The sequence below is a fragment of the Apostichopus japonicus genome, chromosome 16 (assembly GCF_037975245.1).
Source record: "Apostichopus japonicus isolate 1M-3 chromosome 16, ASM3797524v1, whole genome shotgun sequence".
Classification (NCBI taxonomy): domain Eukaryota; kingdom Metazoa; phylum Echinodermata; class Holothuroidea; order Aspidochirotida; family Stichopodidae; genus Apostichopus; species Apostichopus japonicus.
The window spans coordinates 14,851,371-14,871,209 of NC_092576.1; the positions used below are offsets into that span (position 1 = coordinate 14,851,371).

The 19,839-nt window shown below is 37.8% G+C and overlaps 1 protein-coding gene across 5 annotated transcripts in view; it reads right to left on the minus strand.

Annotated features, from left to right (window-relative positions):
* LOC139983700 (uncharacterized) overlaps window positions 1-19,839 on the minus strand; it is a 91,120-nt gene that overhangs the window by 51,897 nt on the left and 19,384 nt on the right. For 4 of the 5 annotated variants that reach the window (XM_071997434.1, XM_071997436.1, XM_071997437.1 and 1 more), the window contains exons 1-2: window positions 9,584-9,739; window positions 1,127-1,207 (exon numbers count right to left, since the gene is read on the minus strand). In XM_071997434.1, the coding sequence (XP_071853535.1) occupies window positions 1,127-1,187 (61 nt within the window). In that variant the 5' untranslated portion in view covers window positions 1,188-1,207; window positions 9,584-9,739. Of the gene's footprint in view, window positions 1-1,126; window positions 1,208-9,583; window positions 9,740-19,839 lie in introns of those variants that run through there. The other variant, XM_071997435.1, reaches the window with a different exon arrangement.

Below are 19,839 nucleotides of genomic sequence, written 5' to 3' on the forward strand. Positions count from 1 at the left end.
ACCACAAATGTGGGAGAAGCCCGCAAGGGCTTATGGATTACAACTTACACGTCGGGTGGCTTCCAATTCAAGCTTTTAACTCAAATTTGGAATATTTTCAATTTAGAAAGTCATTTCAGATGGGAAAACCGTAGAATGCTCTTGGATGAAAAACCCACCTTACTATGACCCGGCCTGGAATCGAACCCCGAACCTACCGATTGCTAAGCCTCATTGATTCAAATGCCACCGCCTTTATCCACTCGGCCACAGCACAGGTTTACAAGGTTTTCACAAATTGACCCTTGGTGACCCAAAATGACATTTGACTTCGCCCAAAACTATAAGCTACTTGAACTTAAGGTGGTACTTCTACTCACTGCCCATGCTTCCCTTCTTGAGATACCGTGTTTACAAAGTTTCACAATTTGACCCCTTGTGACCCCAAATGATGTTTGACTTCGACCAAAACTATAGGCTACTTGTACTAAATGTGGTACTTTTACTCAATAAGTATGAAGTTGACCCAGCTTTCTCTTCTTGAGATATCGTGTTTACAAGGTTTTCACAATTTGACCCCGGTGACCCTAAATGACCTTTCACCTCCACTAAAAACAACATGCTTCTTGTACTGAATGTGGTACCCCTACACACTAACTATCAAATTGGTCTGACTTTTCCTTCTTGAGATATCGTGTCTACAAGTTGGGCGTCACAAACGTACTCACACACACACATACGCCATCATGAATGCAAACCAAAAAGTATCCAAGGCTCCTTAATTGATATATCATGTTTACAAAGGTTTCCAGTGTTTAACCTCTTTTGAACTCAGATAAACGTTGACCTAAACCGATTCAATAGGGATATCCTACTCAATAAGGGGCATAGGCCTAAACATGCCACATATGAACTGTTTCCATGAATCTGATCCTCTGATATCGTGCTTACAATCTGGGCGTCACTCACATATACACACCCCGTCATAAATGTATAGGTTTCTCTTGTTATTGAAACCAAAAATGGAAATACGAAAGAGGTGCACAGTTGTAACATGCTTAACATCTTATATACAGCCACGATAGTGCAGATACTCGTACGTACGTGTAATAAATGTTTCTCCACTTTTCACACGATTACTACTCACCTGAAGATAGTGTAAGTAATATCGTCAATGCTATAAGGATTCCTGTGTCGAGAATCGCCATGTCTTCTCATACGCCAGAATCTAAAAATAGAATGAGCATACGTAACGGTGACCGTAAATGAAACGTTCAATTTCAAGGTTACAAGATAAAGCGAAAGGCCAGTTTGTATGTCGTTGTTTATAGAGGTAGCATTATAACTTGGTTTTTTAACCGTTCATAATTTATAGCTGGGCTGTGGGACAAACATGGTAACTCATCTTACAGCTCCCACAATAAGAAATGTTAAGCTGTTAAAGTAATGAAGTCCGAGAAAACCATTGACAAATAATATAGGTGGTTATATTGTGTTTGTTCTGATAACGAACGACTAGTGATAGTAGGCTGTATTTTGTTTATTCTGGAGAGTACAGGGAAAGCAAAGAAAAGGGTCAAAGTGTATTGTAATCCTGTGAAAGATAGCCTAGGAATAGCTGGATAACGGTTAAAAACCTTAACCGTACCGTAACCGTTTCTACTGATAACTTTATAAAAATCGGGTTATCTCACAGTAAAAGTAGTTTCATAACGATTCTGAAGAGTTCTTCAAAGCCAAGGAGAAAGTTTGAAACTTCCCTTAGTCGAATTTGGTGGTTAAGGTATAAAGAGAAATACGTATTATTACGATGGGCTATAGAAATTGTAAAATAACGCCACATCACACATTTGACATTGTTCTTTGCTATTTTTCGGAATAAACCATTTATGTTTCGGTCATCATCATGTGGTCCCATGGGCTAACAATATATATAGCTTGAAAGAGCAATTGGCCAGTTCTTGTTGAGTCTGTGACTGAACCCTCATCATATACCATTCCGTTACCCGGCCGTGAACTTATAAACATAAACCTAGTATTTACTAAAACACAGATAATGCATAGATGCATGTAGTGTACTGGAGGGCTAGGGAGAGAGTGAGCTATCAGATCTGAGAAAATTAAATAAAGAATTATGGGGGCCTAACTCATTTTATCATGATGATATGTCCTATAATATTACAGTATTTAATATCATGTCTTTTTTTTCTTGGGGGGGGGGGAGGGGGTAGCTGATGGTGTTTCAGAGCTGAATGCTTCCACAATCCCCTTACCTCACATAGCTATACCACTAAATTAAATATAAAATATGTGTTCGGCTTGCAATAGGAGTGTGTCAATTATTGTAGTAAGACAATTATTCACATATTCTTGGCAAACAATGGATATATTCCAATTGTCAAACTGAAGTTGGAAGGCACGAAGAAATAAAAGATCATTGCACGCATTCACTGTATCTGTTTCACTGTATAATACTCCTTCAACAACAGAAATTATTAACTCCACACTTCCCTATACTAACAACTAAGCCTAGCCAAAATGAGCAAGTGCTTCGTGTTTGAACTTTTTCGTAAGCCAACTGGTAACAAATTGTGATACGCAAACTTGATTCTCAAAAAACAACTTAATTCTCAAAATAAAATCATTTACTCAGTCACTGATTTTTCTAACAAACTGCATCGGACCTGTCAACATCACGTGACTTTTGACATCTACCAATTCATCTCAAAGTGAAGCCAATTTCAAATGCATGATGCACTATGAAGCGATATCAGAAATCATGCAAAGTGAGGCCATTCCATGTAAGGTACAAAATGAATTCATCTATGCTAGCCATGCATTGTGACGCCACGCACGTATATATGTACTTCTGGTAGTTGAATGTTTGAAATGATTCAGTCTGAGGTTCGTAATATTTATTCTGAGAAGATGTGAACCACTCCTCCGGAGGCTCCGGGTATACGCATCTTTTCTAACCTCACACAAAACAGTCATTCCTAAATAAACCTAACATGTATACCTTATTACGGACCTAACTTTAGATAAATGTGCCTCAGAATACACCATTTGACGTTCAAACCTTGTTATATCTTTCTTTTTGTCTATAAAACTGTTTCGTAAAGTTCTTAATCCAGATAACCACCAAAATGAATGATAAATGTAATCAGACTCATCAGACAGATATGAAATGTTCATGAACGGTGTATGTGTCAAGATAGTAGCAGAAGGATTACAGTATAACTATCAAAATAATATGCCGTACTTGATCAGTTAGCTGTTTGCTACCACAAAGTTATATTTCCATATGATCATAAATGTTCTGATCAATATAATATTTGATATATTTTGAAGTTGGTGACTAACAATAAATGAAGAGCATCGTGGATTTCAACTGTTAAATCACTTGCTTGGCGTGACCGTCATTTCCGAAGTAATCAGTCACAAACTCTTGATTGTACATTTAATTAATCAGTGATTTATTTCTATACTGCTTGAAAGTACTTGGGGAAAATTGCTTCTCTGCACTCGGATGACAAAGATACCGAGTGAAGATACTTAAACCCGGCTTGCCGCCACAAAACAAATATAATATAATGTAGAACAAGCTACAAGAAAATTCCAGCTGCAAATATTTCTTACAAATATCTTGAAAAACTCTGGTGAAAAACCACCTTCAACAAACACTGGACAGAATATCTCTCAGCACTTTCGTAGCAAAGGTGCTTTGTTTTGACAATAACAGCCTGTCGTACGATGACCGTGGGAAGTTTGAGGTCAGGTCTTGATGTGTGTAAGATCAAGTGTGCTCAAGTATTCTGTCAGAGTGAATTACCCTGTGTTATCAATTGTAAAGACACTATTAACTGGACTTAACTTGAAACTGGGCAAAAAGTCCAATAGCAATGTAGTGTACCTGTAGAATCTTAAGACATTATGTGTTTTCAACCAAAACCTGTAGAGACCTTGCAATTATTATGAGGATCCCACAAGCCACATATGTGATCTGCTGTTGTTCCCTACCTGGAGTTTAATTTTTTACAAGGTTGTATATATTTAACCTCTTATGACATTAAAGGACCTTTGACCTACTCTAAAACTAATTTTAAATGCTATACAATATTTCCTAATCTACCAAACTAATATGAAGTATGTGGAAGCTCAGGTTCTAGACATTTTTTTTTTTAAATTTGCATGCTTTCCACTTTGCTGACCCTTAGTGACCTCTGACCTCGTTGAAAAACAATAGGGACCTTTCATTCAATTAACGGAACCACATGCTATACACGATATCTACTGTGTTTACTTTTAAGCTTTTTTCTTCAGGATTTGACTTCTGCTAACCTAAATGACCTTTGACCTACTCCATAATACTTCTGAAGATGATGGACTGAGATGTTCATGTTTTGACCTCCGCTAACCGCATATGACAATTGACATCCACCAAAAACAATAGGTTTCGTTCACTAAATCAGATCAAGCCACATGCCAAATATGAGATACGCTGTGAGTACCTATCTTAAGATATCGTCTTTACAAGCAATGGTGGGTGGTTGTACTGGTCGTTCAAGCGTACACACGTACTTTTCGGAGCCCTTTAAACTCGTTTATTTCTGGGATCGTTTTTTTCATCAAAACACCTTGTGATTCGTTGTGTTGTTTATATGGAGTTATTTATTGTCTGTTCCTGTCATTCTGCATGTTTTTGTGTTCAATCTGAGCGTTTTTTTTATATTTTGTTTCAGTGCTGTCTGTGGATTTAGGTCTGTAGCGTCAGTGGTTCCTATCGTTCGGTGTATAGTCTCTGTTGAGCCTAAGCTGTTTATCGTGAGTGGTCGATTTGCTGTGTCGCGGGTTTTCTGTGCCTTAATGTATTCTTTTGGCTGTGCCTGATCGTGTAGTCTGCTGTAAACGGTGTTATATGTTGATCGAGTTTGAGGTTTCTGGCTTGGATTGTGATATTAATTCAGCGTCTAGTAAATATATTTTGTTTGTAGCGAAAAGTGTGTGGACTTTAAGGAATTATAGAAGCTATTGAAAGCTGTAATTGTGAATGGACTGAAGTCGGGAATAGTAGGACTGTAAGAAGTACAGCTGTAGAAAGGGATTTTTGCGAGGATGTTCCAACTTGTAATGGATTCGAAGTGTTACCTGCTGAGTAGTTGCGTGATGTTGTGGTGATTGTGATGTGATTGCCGATGGTAGTGTGGATGAAAACAGCGGTCAATGGGGAACGAGAGAAGTAAAAAGGAAGAATGGTATTGTGTTGGGATTCACTAGTACGGTATGTAGACCGAGAGTTCTGCAGGGCGGATAAAGCAAAAAAGGTCAGGGTGTATTTGCCAGGTGCCAAATATGAGATACGCTGTGAGTACCTATCTTAAGATATCGTCTCGTGTCGGTAAAAGGGTAAACAAAATTGTGTCAACTGAGGAGGTGGTTGTGGTTCAGGTAGGCACCAATATTGTGCTGAAGGAGTCACTCAACATAATTCAGTCAAGGTATTACGATTTGATGTGTCGAATAGCATCAGCTCGTGCTAAAGTTGTCATCTGTAGTTTATAGCCAAGATTTAACAACAAGGTTCAGTCAGATATGATTGCAACTTTAATGGTTTATTGCATAGTCTGTGTTCTGACTCCGGCTTCACATTTATTGACATGTGGTCTTGTTTCCAGGGTAGAAGGGATTTGTTCGCCAGGGATGGGTTGCACTTAGTTAATACTGGGGCCTCGTTGTTTGGTAGGATGGTGAATTACTCTGTTGAACAGCTATGTTTAAACTAAATTGGAGGGGCCGATGAGGACAGGCATACTTTTGGATAAGGATTACGTTTCTATTTGAGGCAATTATAGGCGTTTTAAAAGCAAGGAAAGAGATAGTCATGGTTCTAACATTATCAGGAGGCAGACTAAGGTACATAGTTTCAGGGATAAGCTGAAGATTGTCTTTATCAATTCTAGAAGTATTCGTAAAAAAATTGCTGAAGTTACTATGCTTCTTGATGATCTGAAACCTGGTGTGTTTAAGAGAGGACATTGATAGTGCTGGCGTTTCTCACCCGGGGTATGTTGTGTATCGTCAGGACAGAAAGGATACTCATAATGGGATTGGTAGGGGAGTTTTACTGTATCTTAGGGATGATATTGTAAGTGTTGAGGAATCTTAGTTACAATGTTCTTTTGTAAATTAGGTCTGGTGCGAGTTGTCCGCAGACAAATCCAAGAGGTCCAGTGATGTTAAAAAATATTGGTGTTGTTTACCGTTCTCCTAACAGCAGCGATGATAATGATGTCTTGCTTTTGGATTCAATTAGAAAGGCTGCTAAAGGTAATGTTGTTATTAAAGGCGACTTTAATTTTCCTGACATAAATTGCATAGATGGTTCCAATGGTAGGAAGGGTAGTAATTTTCTAGATGTTATGCAAGATTGTTTTTTTACATCAACATGTTACTCTCTCTACAAGGGGGATAATATCCTGGATCTTGTTTTGAGTTCCGATCCAAGCAATGTTGTTGATTTGACGGGTCTAAGAAAACTAGGAACAAGCGACCATGATATACTTGCTTTTGATGTTGTTTGCAAAGTCGTAAATTCTGTTAGCAAGGAAAAAATCCCTGATTTTTTCGAGATCAGATACATTAGCAATTGAAAATTTACTAAAGGGTACAGATTGGATTAATTTGTTAAGAGATATGAGTGCTACTCAGTCTTTGATTTGTTTAGCTGATAAATTAAAGGTCATTATAGAAAATCATGTTCCGTGGAAGAATCGTCGTCGTTAAAGCAGTATGCCTCACTGGATGAATAAGAAAGTTTTTTTTTAGATGTGTAATTAGGCAAAAACGTAAAATGTGGAAGTTTTTTTAGGAGGAATACATCTTTTGGGCAAGTTTAAAATTGATCAGCTGAAAGTAGAAAGCTTATTCTCTGATGCAAAATTGAATTTCGAAAATAACATTGCCCTAAATATATTAAAAATAACTCAAAGGCCTTATTGTCTTATGTCAGGTCACAACAGAAAGTTAAAGATGCAATTGTTTCTCTTAGGGCACCACAGGCTGATAATATAGTAACTGATCTGTAAGATCTTTGAACAACTATTTTATGTCGGTTTTTACATGGGAACATATGAGTAGTATTCCAGATTTTCAGGGGGGAAGTGATAGTCCTAAGCTGGATACGGTCTTATTTTCGGATGAGGTTGTCATAAAGGAGCTGCTTTGTCTAAATGTTTTTAAAACTTCAGGACGTGATGCACTCCATCCGTATGTGTTGAAGACTTTTGCACAACATTTCTTTCCACTCTCATTGGTTTTTAGTACATTTATGAATGAAGTTTATGTTCCTAAGGACTAGAAATGTGCTAATATTACGCAATTTTCAGGAAGGGTGATAAATATACGCCCTGTAATTATAGGCCCGTTAGTCTCAATAGTGTTGTTTGTAAGGTCATGGAGTCTATTGTTAAAAAGTCTATAGTCATTCACTTCAGCAGTCAGTCTTTGATCAGAGAGTCTCAACATGGCTTCAAGAAAGGTATTGTCTCACTAATATCCTTGAGTTTATGGAAGATGTAACAAGCTCACTAAAAAGGCAGATGTCTATAGATGTTGTGTTCCTGGATTTCCAGAAGGCCTTTGATAAAGTTCCCCACCAGCGTCTTTTACTTAGGCTAAAGAGAACGGGTGTTAATGGGAATTTACTGTCTTGGATCGAGAATTGGCTTGGTAGTAGGAAACAGAGGGTGGTATTTAAAGGCTGTGCTTATTCTTGGCAGGACGTTCTGTTGTGGGTCCCTTGTTGTTTGTTGCCGATATAAATGACATAGACGGAGATATTTTGTGTACAGCTAAGAAGTTTGCTGATGACACCAAATTGTATTCTGAGGTCTCTTCCAAAAGCGATTCTGAGAAGTTTCAAACGAATTTGGATTATGTTTTTTCCTGGTCTCAGGGATGGTCAATGCTTTTTAATATTGATAAATGCAAGTTAATGCACATTGGTAGTAGTATGTATGATCAAGAGGAACTTCAGTGTTTTGAAAGAGTACGTAGTAGTTAGGCTTTATAAGCAGTTGATTAGGCCTCATCTGGAGTATGCTGTGTAAGCTTGGAACCCACGTTTTGCTAAGGATAAGGAAGTACTTGAAAAGGTCCAGAGGAGGGCTACTGGGATGATTAGTTCTTTAAAGAGTGTTCCTTATTATATGCGGTTACAACTGTTGAATATCAACACACTGTAGCTTAGGAGGTTACGTGGTGACTTGATTCAGGTTTTCAAGATTGTAATTGTTTTGACAATTTATCCTTTACCGACATGTTCATGTTTGCTAATAGTAGTTGTACCAGAGGTCATTGTCTTAAACTCCAAAAGTCACAAAGCAGGAATAATATTCGGCATAACTTTTTTTTCCTAATAGGGTTGTGAATTAGTGGAACGGTTTGCCTGGGAAAGATGTATTTGCAAGTAGTGTCAATGGGCTTAAGAATGATTTGGACAAGCACTTTAAGTATTCCAATCAGGTCTGAGTGTTTGTGTCTTCAATTTGTTTTTCTCCTATAGGGTCCTTGATGGGGACTTGAGTGTATGTAAGTATGTAAGTATGTATGTATGTATGTATGTATGTATGTATGTATGTATGTATGTATGTATGTATGTATGTATGTATGTATGTATGTATGTATGTATATAAGATCCTCCTGCAAGCAGGAACTCGCGAAGAAGCCTAATTGGCTTATCAAAGCCGCAAGCTGACCGAAGTCAGTCTCTCACATTCATATTTAACGTCCATGATTATGAATTATTAATTGTCAACAACTCTGTTGTTCTCCCTCCTGATCCTTTTTTTCTACTAAACTAAACTAAACTAAACTAATGGCGTCACATACACGGATAACACGCACACACGCCAACTTGACTGCATAGGCTAATTGCCTGCCTTCGGCAATTAACCCAAAACAGATCACACACCGACTGGAGTACTTGTTACTCGGAACCTTATACTCAAAATCGTTGGTTATCGTATCAACGTACTCCTCTACAGCACTAAGATTTGTACTAAACGTGTGTCTAACAAGTAACACTCATATATGTATACTGCATTAAAGTTTAACTTTTAATTAAACCAGTATTACTTCTATAATTACAGTACAATGTGTCATGGTCACAGATTTTATATGTAGTGCAATATATTAAACGCATAAAGGGCTTAATGCAACACTTTTCGTGTATAACTAATACAGTAAACGTTGTAAACGTGCAGTTTCAGTTAAACAAATTGATGAGGTTATTCATATTACAATACAGTAACATTACGATACTTTATAGTTTCATATCATTAGCTCTAATGACGATATCAATGTTAAAACAATATTTAATTATTTCACGTGTTCTTTCACTGCATGTAACTTGCTACAATGTCACAGCCTTTTGACATCACTATAGTCAATTTTAAACCAAGCAGCTAATATTGTAATGTACAAAACGAATTAACCCTACGTACAACGTTAAAGGATAGAATTTAACATCATCTAAATCATCAATGTCTGTAATCTTATACTGCGAATTGTTTGATAAAAACTGCCTAGACAATGTGTGTCTTACCGTTTTTAATAATTCATATGCTCCAATTTGATTTCCTTTCCTTTCTAGACTCTAATCGTTTACAATTCAACATGGCGTGTTGGTTTGTCTTGCCTATTGCTGTTACGATAATATAAAATGTGATCAATCTACACACAGTGTAGTGAGTGTGGCGTGCTAGAACATGTCTTCATTACTTCCTGGTTCGTATTACAACACTGGAAAATATTCAGCGTTTCCTGTTCAAGCAATGTTGTATGATCTGTATCAGAAACGTCAACAATTAAGGAGATGATATTCTGAAGCATTTGCTTTCTGTTTTACAATAATACTGTAACACAGTTACTGTGGAGTGAGTTATATGTGTACGGTCTGTGTGTGGTACAGTGTGGTGTGGGTAGTTTATATCCCATTTGGAGTTATACGGGACTATCTCCCTTGGCATTATATATCTGCTTTATTGGTTTTAATAATAGCAAGCTATAGCTAGGAAGGTTTTGTGATTACGTAATCGACCGGCCATGGTCGTAAATCGACCACAGGTTTTACAATTATTAACCTGCATAGCTTCTTATCACCATTAGGCTAATTGTGTAAACACTGTGTGGAAATATGTTCATGTCTACAGTGTAGTTAATCATACCGTTTTCACTAAGATCATCATACAAGAAAAAAAATATGTGGCAGGCGTTGCAGACTTATCGGTGAAAAGATTTCCGTTAGGACCAAAGCAAGTCGATAACGTAATCGCAAGGAACTTTTCAATGCCAGCGTGCTATAGTTGGGGTCTATACAGCAGACCTTTGTAAGGTCTCGACAATGAATCCGAAAGAAGCATCGCTTGGTGGTTTTAATTCTTACCAGATTATGGCTTTTGGGGCTGCTCATATGGATCTGAATGTGGCTCAGGCTTATCCTGGGGTTGTAATGTAATGATGTAACACAAGTTTTAATTATGTGATCTCATTCATCTCTATACGGAGTGTGATTTTCTTGGGAGGGTGGGAATGCACTGTAGTAGTTGGGTAATATGTCTTAAGTTAAGGTATAGTACACCATTTGTATAAATGTGCTGTTTACATGTATTGTTAAGGCATTGATATCAAATGTTTTATTTGGGTGGGACAGGACAGTCTACTCTGATTGCCGTTGGAAGAACCAACTTACTGGTAGGCTCCAAGGTCACGTAGCCTCAAGTTTGTAAAACGCATCTAGTGCTACGCATTCAACCTTACTGTAAGAAGTCGTTTCGTATTCAATGTATCCTGTTTAAACTGTAGAATTCTCTTGATTTAATTTGTGTATGTCATCGTTCTCTAGCAAATTAAAAATACTACATGTAGGCCAATAATCCTGAACCTGCTGGCCCGCGCTACCCTTAGGAGGAAAGTGTTACAATAGACCTAATTATTCTGTGTGCGATAATAAATAAGGCTCTTCATTAGAACTGTTTTGATTGGAATGTTATTATTTAATTTGCCGCCGAATTTACTCCTTAATTCTGTGAAATAAATGGAACATGGTGTTAAGTTGTTTGTGATACGTTTATCTAGCCAAAATTGCACAAGATCACTCTTGTCTTTTCAAATTGTAAGTGAACTTTTAAGCAGTCTTTTTCTTTAAATTATCATGAAATTTACTTTAAAGAGACAAGGAAACATTTGGATAATTAAGGAAATATGACTTTTCACTTTTTCTCCAAGTAAAAGCTGAAAAATGAAAGATGTACGAGTGAATTCAACCCTTTTACGTTGAAATGTGGTCTGTTAACCAAGGCCTAGTTTTTGCATTGTATAAGTACATGAAAAATATGACATTTGAAATATGATGCGTATTTTCTCATTTATTTGCATGTAACATTTCTTATTTGTAAAATTCTGTAAATATACATTTATTCAGAAATGCAGGATACATAGCCATTTACATGGAATAGTTTTACACAACAGTGTTACCTTGTTAATTCATAGTAAAACGAGCAGACATAAACATTTTATCTCTATTCTGGTGGATTAGATGTCTTAAAAGAGTTTGCTGTTACAGATACTAACAAATTAAGCAATTTAGCCATAACATTCACTGAATTTTGAATAAACCATCACTTACTAACAAAAGCAAAGATTTTTATCAATCAATTTGACAAAATATAGCAAAAATTTAATATATGATTATTTTTGGTATGATTTTCCCAAAGCGAACATAAAATACAAGTATTTTTTGATAAATAGTCATTTTGGGGCAAAATGGATATATTGTACAATTTTTTTTGTATCTTTGGGGCGTTCCAATACACCCCAACCAGTTAAGTGTAGCAATACACCTCTACTTGTAATAAGTTCTATCTTTGGGACGTACCAATACGCCCCAACCAGTTAAGTGTAGCAGTAGACCACTATGATAAATTGTATATATCTTTGGGGCGTACCAGTACGCCCCAACCAGTTAAGTGTAGCAATACACCACTATGATTAATTATATATATATATCTTTGGGGCGTACCAGTACGCCCCAACCAGTTAAGTGTAGAAATATACCTCTATGATAAATTGTACATATCTTTGGGCGTACCAGTACGCCCCAACCAGTTAAGTGTAGCAATACACCACTATGATTAATTGTATATATCTTTGGGGCGTACCAGTACGCCCCATCCAGTTAAGTGTAGCAATACACTACTATGATTAATTATATATATCTTTGGGGTGTACCAGTACGCCCCAACCAGTTTAGAGTAGAAATACACCCCTATGATAAATTGTATATATCTCTGGGGCGTATCAGTACGCCCCAACCAGTTAAGTGTAAGCAATACACCAAGAAAATTGTGTGTGTTTCTCAAAACTACATATCTTCTTTTACACAAGTTGTTGCAAGAAAATAAGAGTACACACTACCCAATCAATAGTACTGTATGTGTAAAACATAAGGTTTCCTAGTTATTCAGCTCAAATTCTTTATCTATAGCTGCATATCTTTCTTTCAAGTCACAGACTTCCCTCTTTGGAAGGCGATTTTTATAGGTTAAATTAAAGTCCCAGAACATTAAGGAATGGTAAGAAACTGATGGTGTGTATGGCTGCTTATTTCTTCCTTGGCCACAGTCTAGCAGTTTCCAGTCTCCAGTCCAGGATCCCTTCATCCAATGTAAAATAACCTCATCCTTTTAAATTTTAGTGACTTCTCCAAAGTATGGTCGTGTGCTTGAATCAATGAGGTTTACGGCTGCTATATTCCCAACTTGAATATAGTCAGATACTTCAATAACTTCTTTAGCAAAGTTATAACATTTATATACATCACCACTCTGAAGATCTTCAACTCTAAAAGCAAGGAGCAGAAGGGCAGAAGGGCAGAAGGACAGAAGATAGCGGTTCCTATTCTCCCTGTAACAATTATCCATTTCCAAAAACAGATCCTTCCCAAGAGTATCCTTGTGCTTCACTAGTGTCCACAAATTGCATGTAATGGTCATATTTGAATCATGTTGGATTTGCTTCAGATCAGTCATAACATATATGCAAACTTGTCACATGGACCTTTAGTGTGAATTAGGACACCTGAAAAGAAAGAGAAGAATGAATATATACTAATTCATTGACATGTATGATAAAGAGGTTGTCTTTACTTGTTTTCTGCTATTAAATAAAGTTTGATAATTAACCTACTATGTGCTTTAACAAACAAAAACTAGAGCACCAATGGTGCAGAAGCTCATACCTTTTCGAGCTTAAAAATGTAGGGCCCACAAAACTTTATGGCCCACCAAATTTCAGGCCATTTTTCAGATTCCACCAATTTTGGGCCCATGAGGGATAACCCCCACCCTCCCCCTCCGTTAGCAGAATCCTGGCCACACCACTGGCTATAATTCCTATTTTCCCCCTTTAAATCCTATTTTACCCACTCTCTCGAACAATACCACTGACCTACCCTATTAAACTTTCTCCCCTCTACCTGAGCAGATCTGAAGCACTCCTTGCCAAAATTTTGGCTGACTGCCTACATACTGTACCTCAGGCTCAAAGACTTCTAAGAATCGGCAAGTGCTGATTGGCTATAGGGCTCTCATGCATATAGTTCAACAGTTAACAACAACTCCCAGTCATGTTTTAATTCCACTAACAGCTTCTGCAGAGCTTAACCACAAATGTAAACAAACACTGCAGAAACTGGGAGACAAATTAAAGGAGCTTTGGCAAAAGGTGAAGGCTCAGATTTTTTTAAACAATGGGGATTAATTGTAATTAATTAACTTTTGACCAAAAATTATTAGGCATCACCTTATTCATACACAATCCAACAATCATCAGTTCAACTTTGAATATGATCCATCAAAATCTTGAGGAGATTGAGATATTTGAAAATATTACAAAGAATGACCCCCGATGACCCACTAAATGACATTTGACCTCACTTTTCCGAACACCCCTCGTAACTCTCATCCTGAGGAACGTTGTGACCAAGTTTCATTATTACTGGCCATACACTGTACGAACAGGAGCAATTTGAAAATATAATTGATCTTTAATCTCAAATTCATGAACACCCTGAAGGTAAAACTTCCATAGTACTATCGTGACAAATCCTCAACATTGTACCATAGAATCTGTAGGAGAAGAAGCATTTGGCGTATTTCCACAAAATGGCCCATTACAGCCTACAGGTGACCTTTGACCCCAAATTTCGGACCATCTCTGATGGCCCTATACCCAATGGTCCTTGTGTCCAAGTTTCATGAAATTCCATCAAACACTGTGCGAGTGGGAGCTGTTTTACCAATTGTTGACGGATAGAGTGATAGAGTGATAGAATGATAGAGTGATAGAGTGATAGACGCCGCACTGTAACAATAGCTCACACCAGCATGCTGGTATGAGCTAAACAAACAGTCACATAATATTTGATGGATACTAAGGCCATTATCTTGATCAGAACAACAAAATAAAGAACAGAATTGATTTGACCTCAACCAAAACAAAAGGAACACTAGACTTCTTGTAACCTTAGGTGTCCATCCTTATACTATTTATGAAGATAATCAAGCTTCCCCTCTTGAGACATTGTGTTGTAAAACAAGGCATCATACAAACAAACACCCTGTATAAACACCCACACACACATACTGCTCACGCACATACATACTGTACTATACACCAACATGACATCACAATTTCATACTGTAGGATTACAATTTCTCGGAAACCAGAAAACGTGATGTTTACACTTATAATGACATAAACACTTTCCGTCTTGTGCACTCTTAGGTCACTTCATAATACCACGGAGGTAAAACAGACCTCCATGATAATACTGACCTGTTATGTGGATGTGGATGTTTTACATCCTTATCACTCTGGACAAAATGTGACAGATCAGTCTTTGATTGGTCCATTCCATCGACTATAAGGGTATTCAGTTCCAAAGAAACCTGGCACGCCTTAGTGCGGGCAAGATGTTACTGCTCTCTTTTTGACCTAGTAAAAATAGAACATATTATGATACAAAATAAACTCTTAACTGATACAGGGTTTACGATATCAGATAAGAAATATTGATTTGAGTTTTGATCCAATATCATTTGAGAAATAATGTAAATGATATATGGGTCAATCCATGCCAAATCAACAGATTTTTGGGTCGATTCCACGTCGACCCTCTTAGAATCGCCTGGAACTGATATGGTGTCTTGCCATATGTCTCAAAGGATGAAATTGGGCAAAAAAAAAATTGAAAACTTTTTCGTTGCTAGGTTACGACCCCGCCTAGCAACCAACTTAAAGTGGCGAAAATGAGAGTTACATCAGCCCTACAGAAACATGCTTGCGAGGGCAAACAGTGGTAACATTGTATCTTCATTCAAGGAGACCACGTAAAACAACATTAGAAACTATTGAAATGTTTTTTTATTAAAAGGGTTCTGTCTAGTACTCTTTGACTCCCTCTCACCCCCCCCCAACACCCTCCCCATAGTGCACTGTGCAGATTCGTATGCATATATGTGACTGAATTTTAATACTGCAAAGAGACTGCATAAACATGCATTCAAGGTATACTGAATTATTTGGTAAGGTAATCTTCTGCTTCAAATTGTCTGTATGCATGTAGCTCACCCCCCTCCCACCCACATCCTCTACCCAACCCTATATCAGATTAGAATATGAATGTGAACCAGTGCATACATACAGTGTGCACTATATATGTCTGTAAATGTTCAGTACAGTGTTATTTTTACACCAAGCACTAAATAAATACACACTGTCCACAATCATGTACAGTACACACTGTGTACTGGTCATTCCATTCAATACTGTGCATATTTCAATATCATTTTAAATATTTGCAATTTAGTGTATGCTTTTGCTAATTCAATAATTAAAAGACTTTCAATAATTTAAAAGGAATGTTTAACCAGTACATAAATGTGCAGTGTGTACTGTACATGTTTTTGGACAGTGTTTATTTAATAGTAATTGGTGTAGAATAATAATAATAATAATTTATTTTGTAAAGCGTAAAATCCACAAAAGTGCTCTAAAACGCTATGAACAGCAAATAAAGAAATATAAAAATATGACACAAAATATGTAGTAAAAAATGCAGAATTAAATACAATATAAATGAGTATGAAAAAATAAAAAGCATGCACGTTTGAGTATTGCACATGAAAGGAATTTAAAATACACAGTTTAAATATTGCAAAAATGCTGTCTAAAAAGGAAGGTTTTCAGCTTTGATTTAAAGGTCGTTAGACTAGAAACAGTTCTAAGTTCAGCTGGCAGCTCGTTCCAGAGGCGTGGCCCAGCCACGCAAAAAGCTCTGTTCCCATAGCTGTTTGTCTTGGTGATCGGAACCTCCAGACGACTATGACCAGAAGAACGTAGGGCTCTTGTTGGCTGATAAAGACGGATCAGATCTTGCAGGTATGGAGGTGCCATGTTGTTCTGGCACTTGAACACAAGAAGAAGGACTTTGAATCTAATCCGCTGTGATACTGGCAGCCAATGAAGTTCATGCAATATTGGGGTAATATGACTAGATGTTTTTGTTAGTGTAACGATCCTTGCTGCTATGTTTTGAAGCCTTTGCAGTCGTTTTATTTGTTTAACTGGTAGTCCACATAAAAGTGCATTGCAATAATCCAGTTTAGATGTTATGAAAGCATGGATTAACTGCTCTGTGGCTTCTCTGGTGAGGTATTTTCGTATTCTTCCGATGTTGTACAGATGGTACTGAGCAGACCGACACACAGATGTTATATGGTCTTCCATAGAGGCATGCTTGTCCATTATGACACCGATGCTCTTTGCCACATCACTAGGCTCCACCTGATGGTCACCAATAATGAGGCTTGGACACTCTATCTTTCTGGCCAGATGCTTTGATGATATTAGAAGCACCTCAGTCTTTGAGTCATTCATTTTCAGGCATTTGTGTGACATCCATTGCCGAACTGAGGTTATGCACTTCTCTAGACGGTGCACAGTGATAGTAATGTCATTGGGATGGAACATAAGATAGAGACTCGAGTCGTCTGCATAGAAGTGATAGTCCATGTCCTGTGAGCGAAGTAGCTGACCCAGTGAAGACGTGTATACCGTGAAGAGCACAGGCCCCAGGACCGAACCCTGGGGCACGCCACATTCTAACGTCTGAGGGTCAGAAGAATCCTTTCCCAGGCACACAATCTGTTGGCGATCACTGAGGTATGATGTCATCCACTTTAAGGCGGTACTTTTAACACCAAGGTCACTGAGTGTAGTAAGAAGCTGGAGGTGGTCAACCGTATCAAAAGCGGCCGAAAGGTCTAACAGAACCATCAGGCACGCTTTCTGACCTCCAAGAGCTACCATCACATCATTCTGAATGCGCACGAGGGCAGTCTCGGTGCTGTGGTGTTTCCTATATGCAGATTGATGAGTCTCCTGTAGACCATTGTGTTCAAGATAGGATGTAAGACGGGATGACACAACTTTTTCTAGAATCTTTGAAACAAATGGAAGGTTTGACACTGGCCTATAATTTGAGAGAACGGTAGGATCCAGCGAGGGTTTCTTGATGAGTGGCGTCACATGGGCGAGCTTGAAAGCGGATGGTACATCGCCAGTTATGAGGGAGTTGTTCACAATAGTGCTGATAACTGGCAAGAGAGGTGTCACACACTGCTTAAGGAGATTTGTAGGCAGCGGATCAAGGCCACAGCTCTTAGACGGGGAGGCCATTATGATCCGCTTCAGTTCATCCTCTGTAGCTGGCTCCCACATATCTAGTGCACAAGATGGCGGTTTCTGCACTGTCAACGAGAAGGATTTTGACTTCCCTTCACTGACTATACTGGCTCTAATTCTGGTGATCTTGTCAATGAAAAATGTGCTAAACTCATGCACAAGGTCCTTAGAATCCTTGTCGGGGGGTAATGTTGGTGTTGCCTTCCTACCCAGGAGATTGCTAACAACAGAAAAGAGCTTCTTGGAGTCACCGCTATTTTCAGAGATGATGTTGTGGAAATGACTTGACTTTGCTTCTGCTATCATGATGTTAACTTTTCGCTTAGCTTCGATGAACATATCTCTGTGCACAGTAAGCCTGGTCTTTCGCCACAGCCGCTCACACTGCCTCCGCTGCTGCTTGGCCTCTCTTATCAGAGCCGTATACCAGTCTGGCTGTGAACGCGCCGGAACGCGTCTGGTCTTCTTTGGGGCATGACTGTCCACGATGGAAGATAGGACAGAGTTATACAGACTGATGGCATTGTCTGCTGGAGTGTCACTAGAAATTGAAGCAAGAGATGAGGCACTAATATCACAGATGAAGCTGTCAGGCTGAATGGCCTTTGTCCTTCTGTAGGTGATTACCTGTGTTTTAGGCATAGAATAACACTGTACTGAACATGTACACACATATATAGTGCATAGTGCATATTTCAATGTCTTTTTAAATATTTGCAATGTAGTGTATAATTCTTTTGCTAATTCAATAAATTAAAAGACTTTCAATAATTTAAAAGGAATGTTTAACCAGTAAATACATGTACAGTGTGTATACTGTTCATTATTTTGAACAGTGTGTATTTAATAGTACTTAGTGTAAAATAACACTGTACTGAACATGTACACACATATATAGTGCACACTGTGGACCATACCAATAATTCAGTATACCTTGAATGCATGTTTATGCAGTCTCTTTGCAGTAAAAGCCAGTCACATACTGTATGCATGTATACAAATATGCATAGTGCACTATGGGGAGGGTGTTAGGGGGTGGGGGGTGGGAGTCAAAGAGTATTAGACAGAACCCTTTTAATACATTTCAATAGTTTTTAATGTTGTTAGCATGATCTCCTTGAATGAAGATATAATGTTACCACTGTTTGCCCTCGCAAGCATGTTTCTGTAGGGCTGATATAACTCTCATATATGCCACTTTAAGCTGCTCTCCAGAGCATTAATAACTTATATAAAATATGTTTTAGCACATTCTTTGCATCATAACTATACATATCTTACTAGTTTGTATTGAAAACCAAAAATAAAACTTTTAATTGTGACCAAATTTGACCTTGAAATGCTCAAAATAGCCCAAAATATTTGTAAAATGTGATGTTTGAGGGTGCTGTTCACAGACATCGTTCAGCATATGACCCTGGAAATGCAGTTTATTTGTAGTCCTTATGCTAGTGGACCACCCTCTTAATTGTTAAGCACCTGTATGCTAATGCTAAGAAGTTGTTGTCATTTGAATTACTCAAATCGGCTTGTGCAAGCATTTTCATACGTATGAACGAGGTGATTTTCGCAATTTTCGAGTCATAAATTTGAGTAGATAACACAAAATACACAACTCTTTTACTTGAGTTTCTAAAAATAGGGTCAATACGCTCCTGAAAAATGGTATTTAAAAAAAAAAATAAATATACCCACAGGCCCAAAATGGACCCCCAATTAGGGCCAGAAGTGAGATTTCTTAAGTTTGAGGGCGCTGTTCATAAAACGTACCACCCGCTTGACTTTTTTTTGCACTTTTCCCGTACAACTACTACTGGGCAAGGATCCTATGGAAATAAAAAGTCAAACATGCCTTTGCTTGTGAATATAGAGCACACTCAAAGTAAGGCCAGAAAAGGCCCCTATCTCATTTTCTGCCATTTTAATTACTTGTTACGAAAAATTGAGACCGATCCAATGACCTTTCTCTGAACTTTAGGGTTTATCATCTTAGTTAGGGCTACTATATCCAATTTGTAGTTCAAGCAAGTTTTTGAAAGAGATAAGTGTTAACTA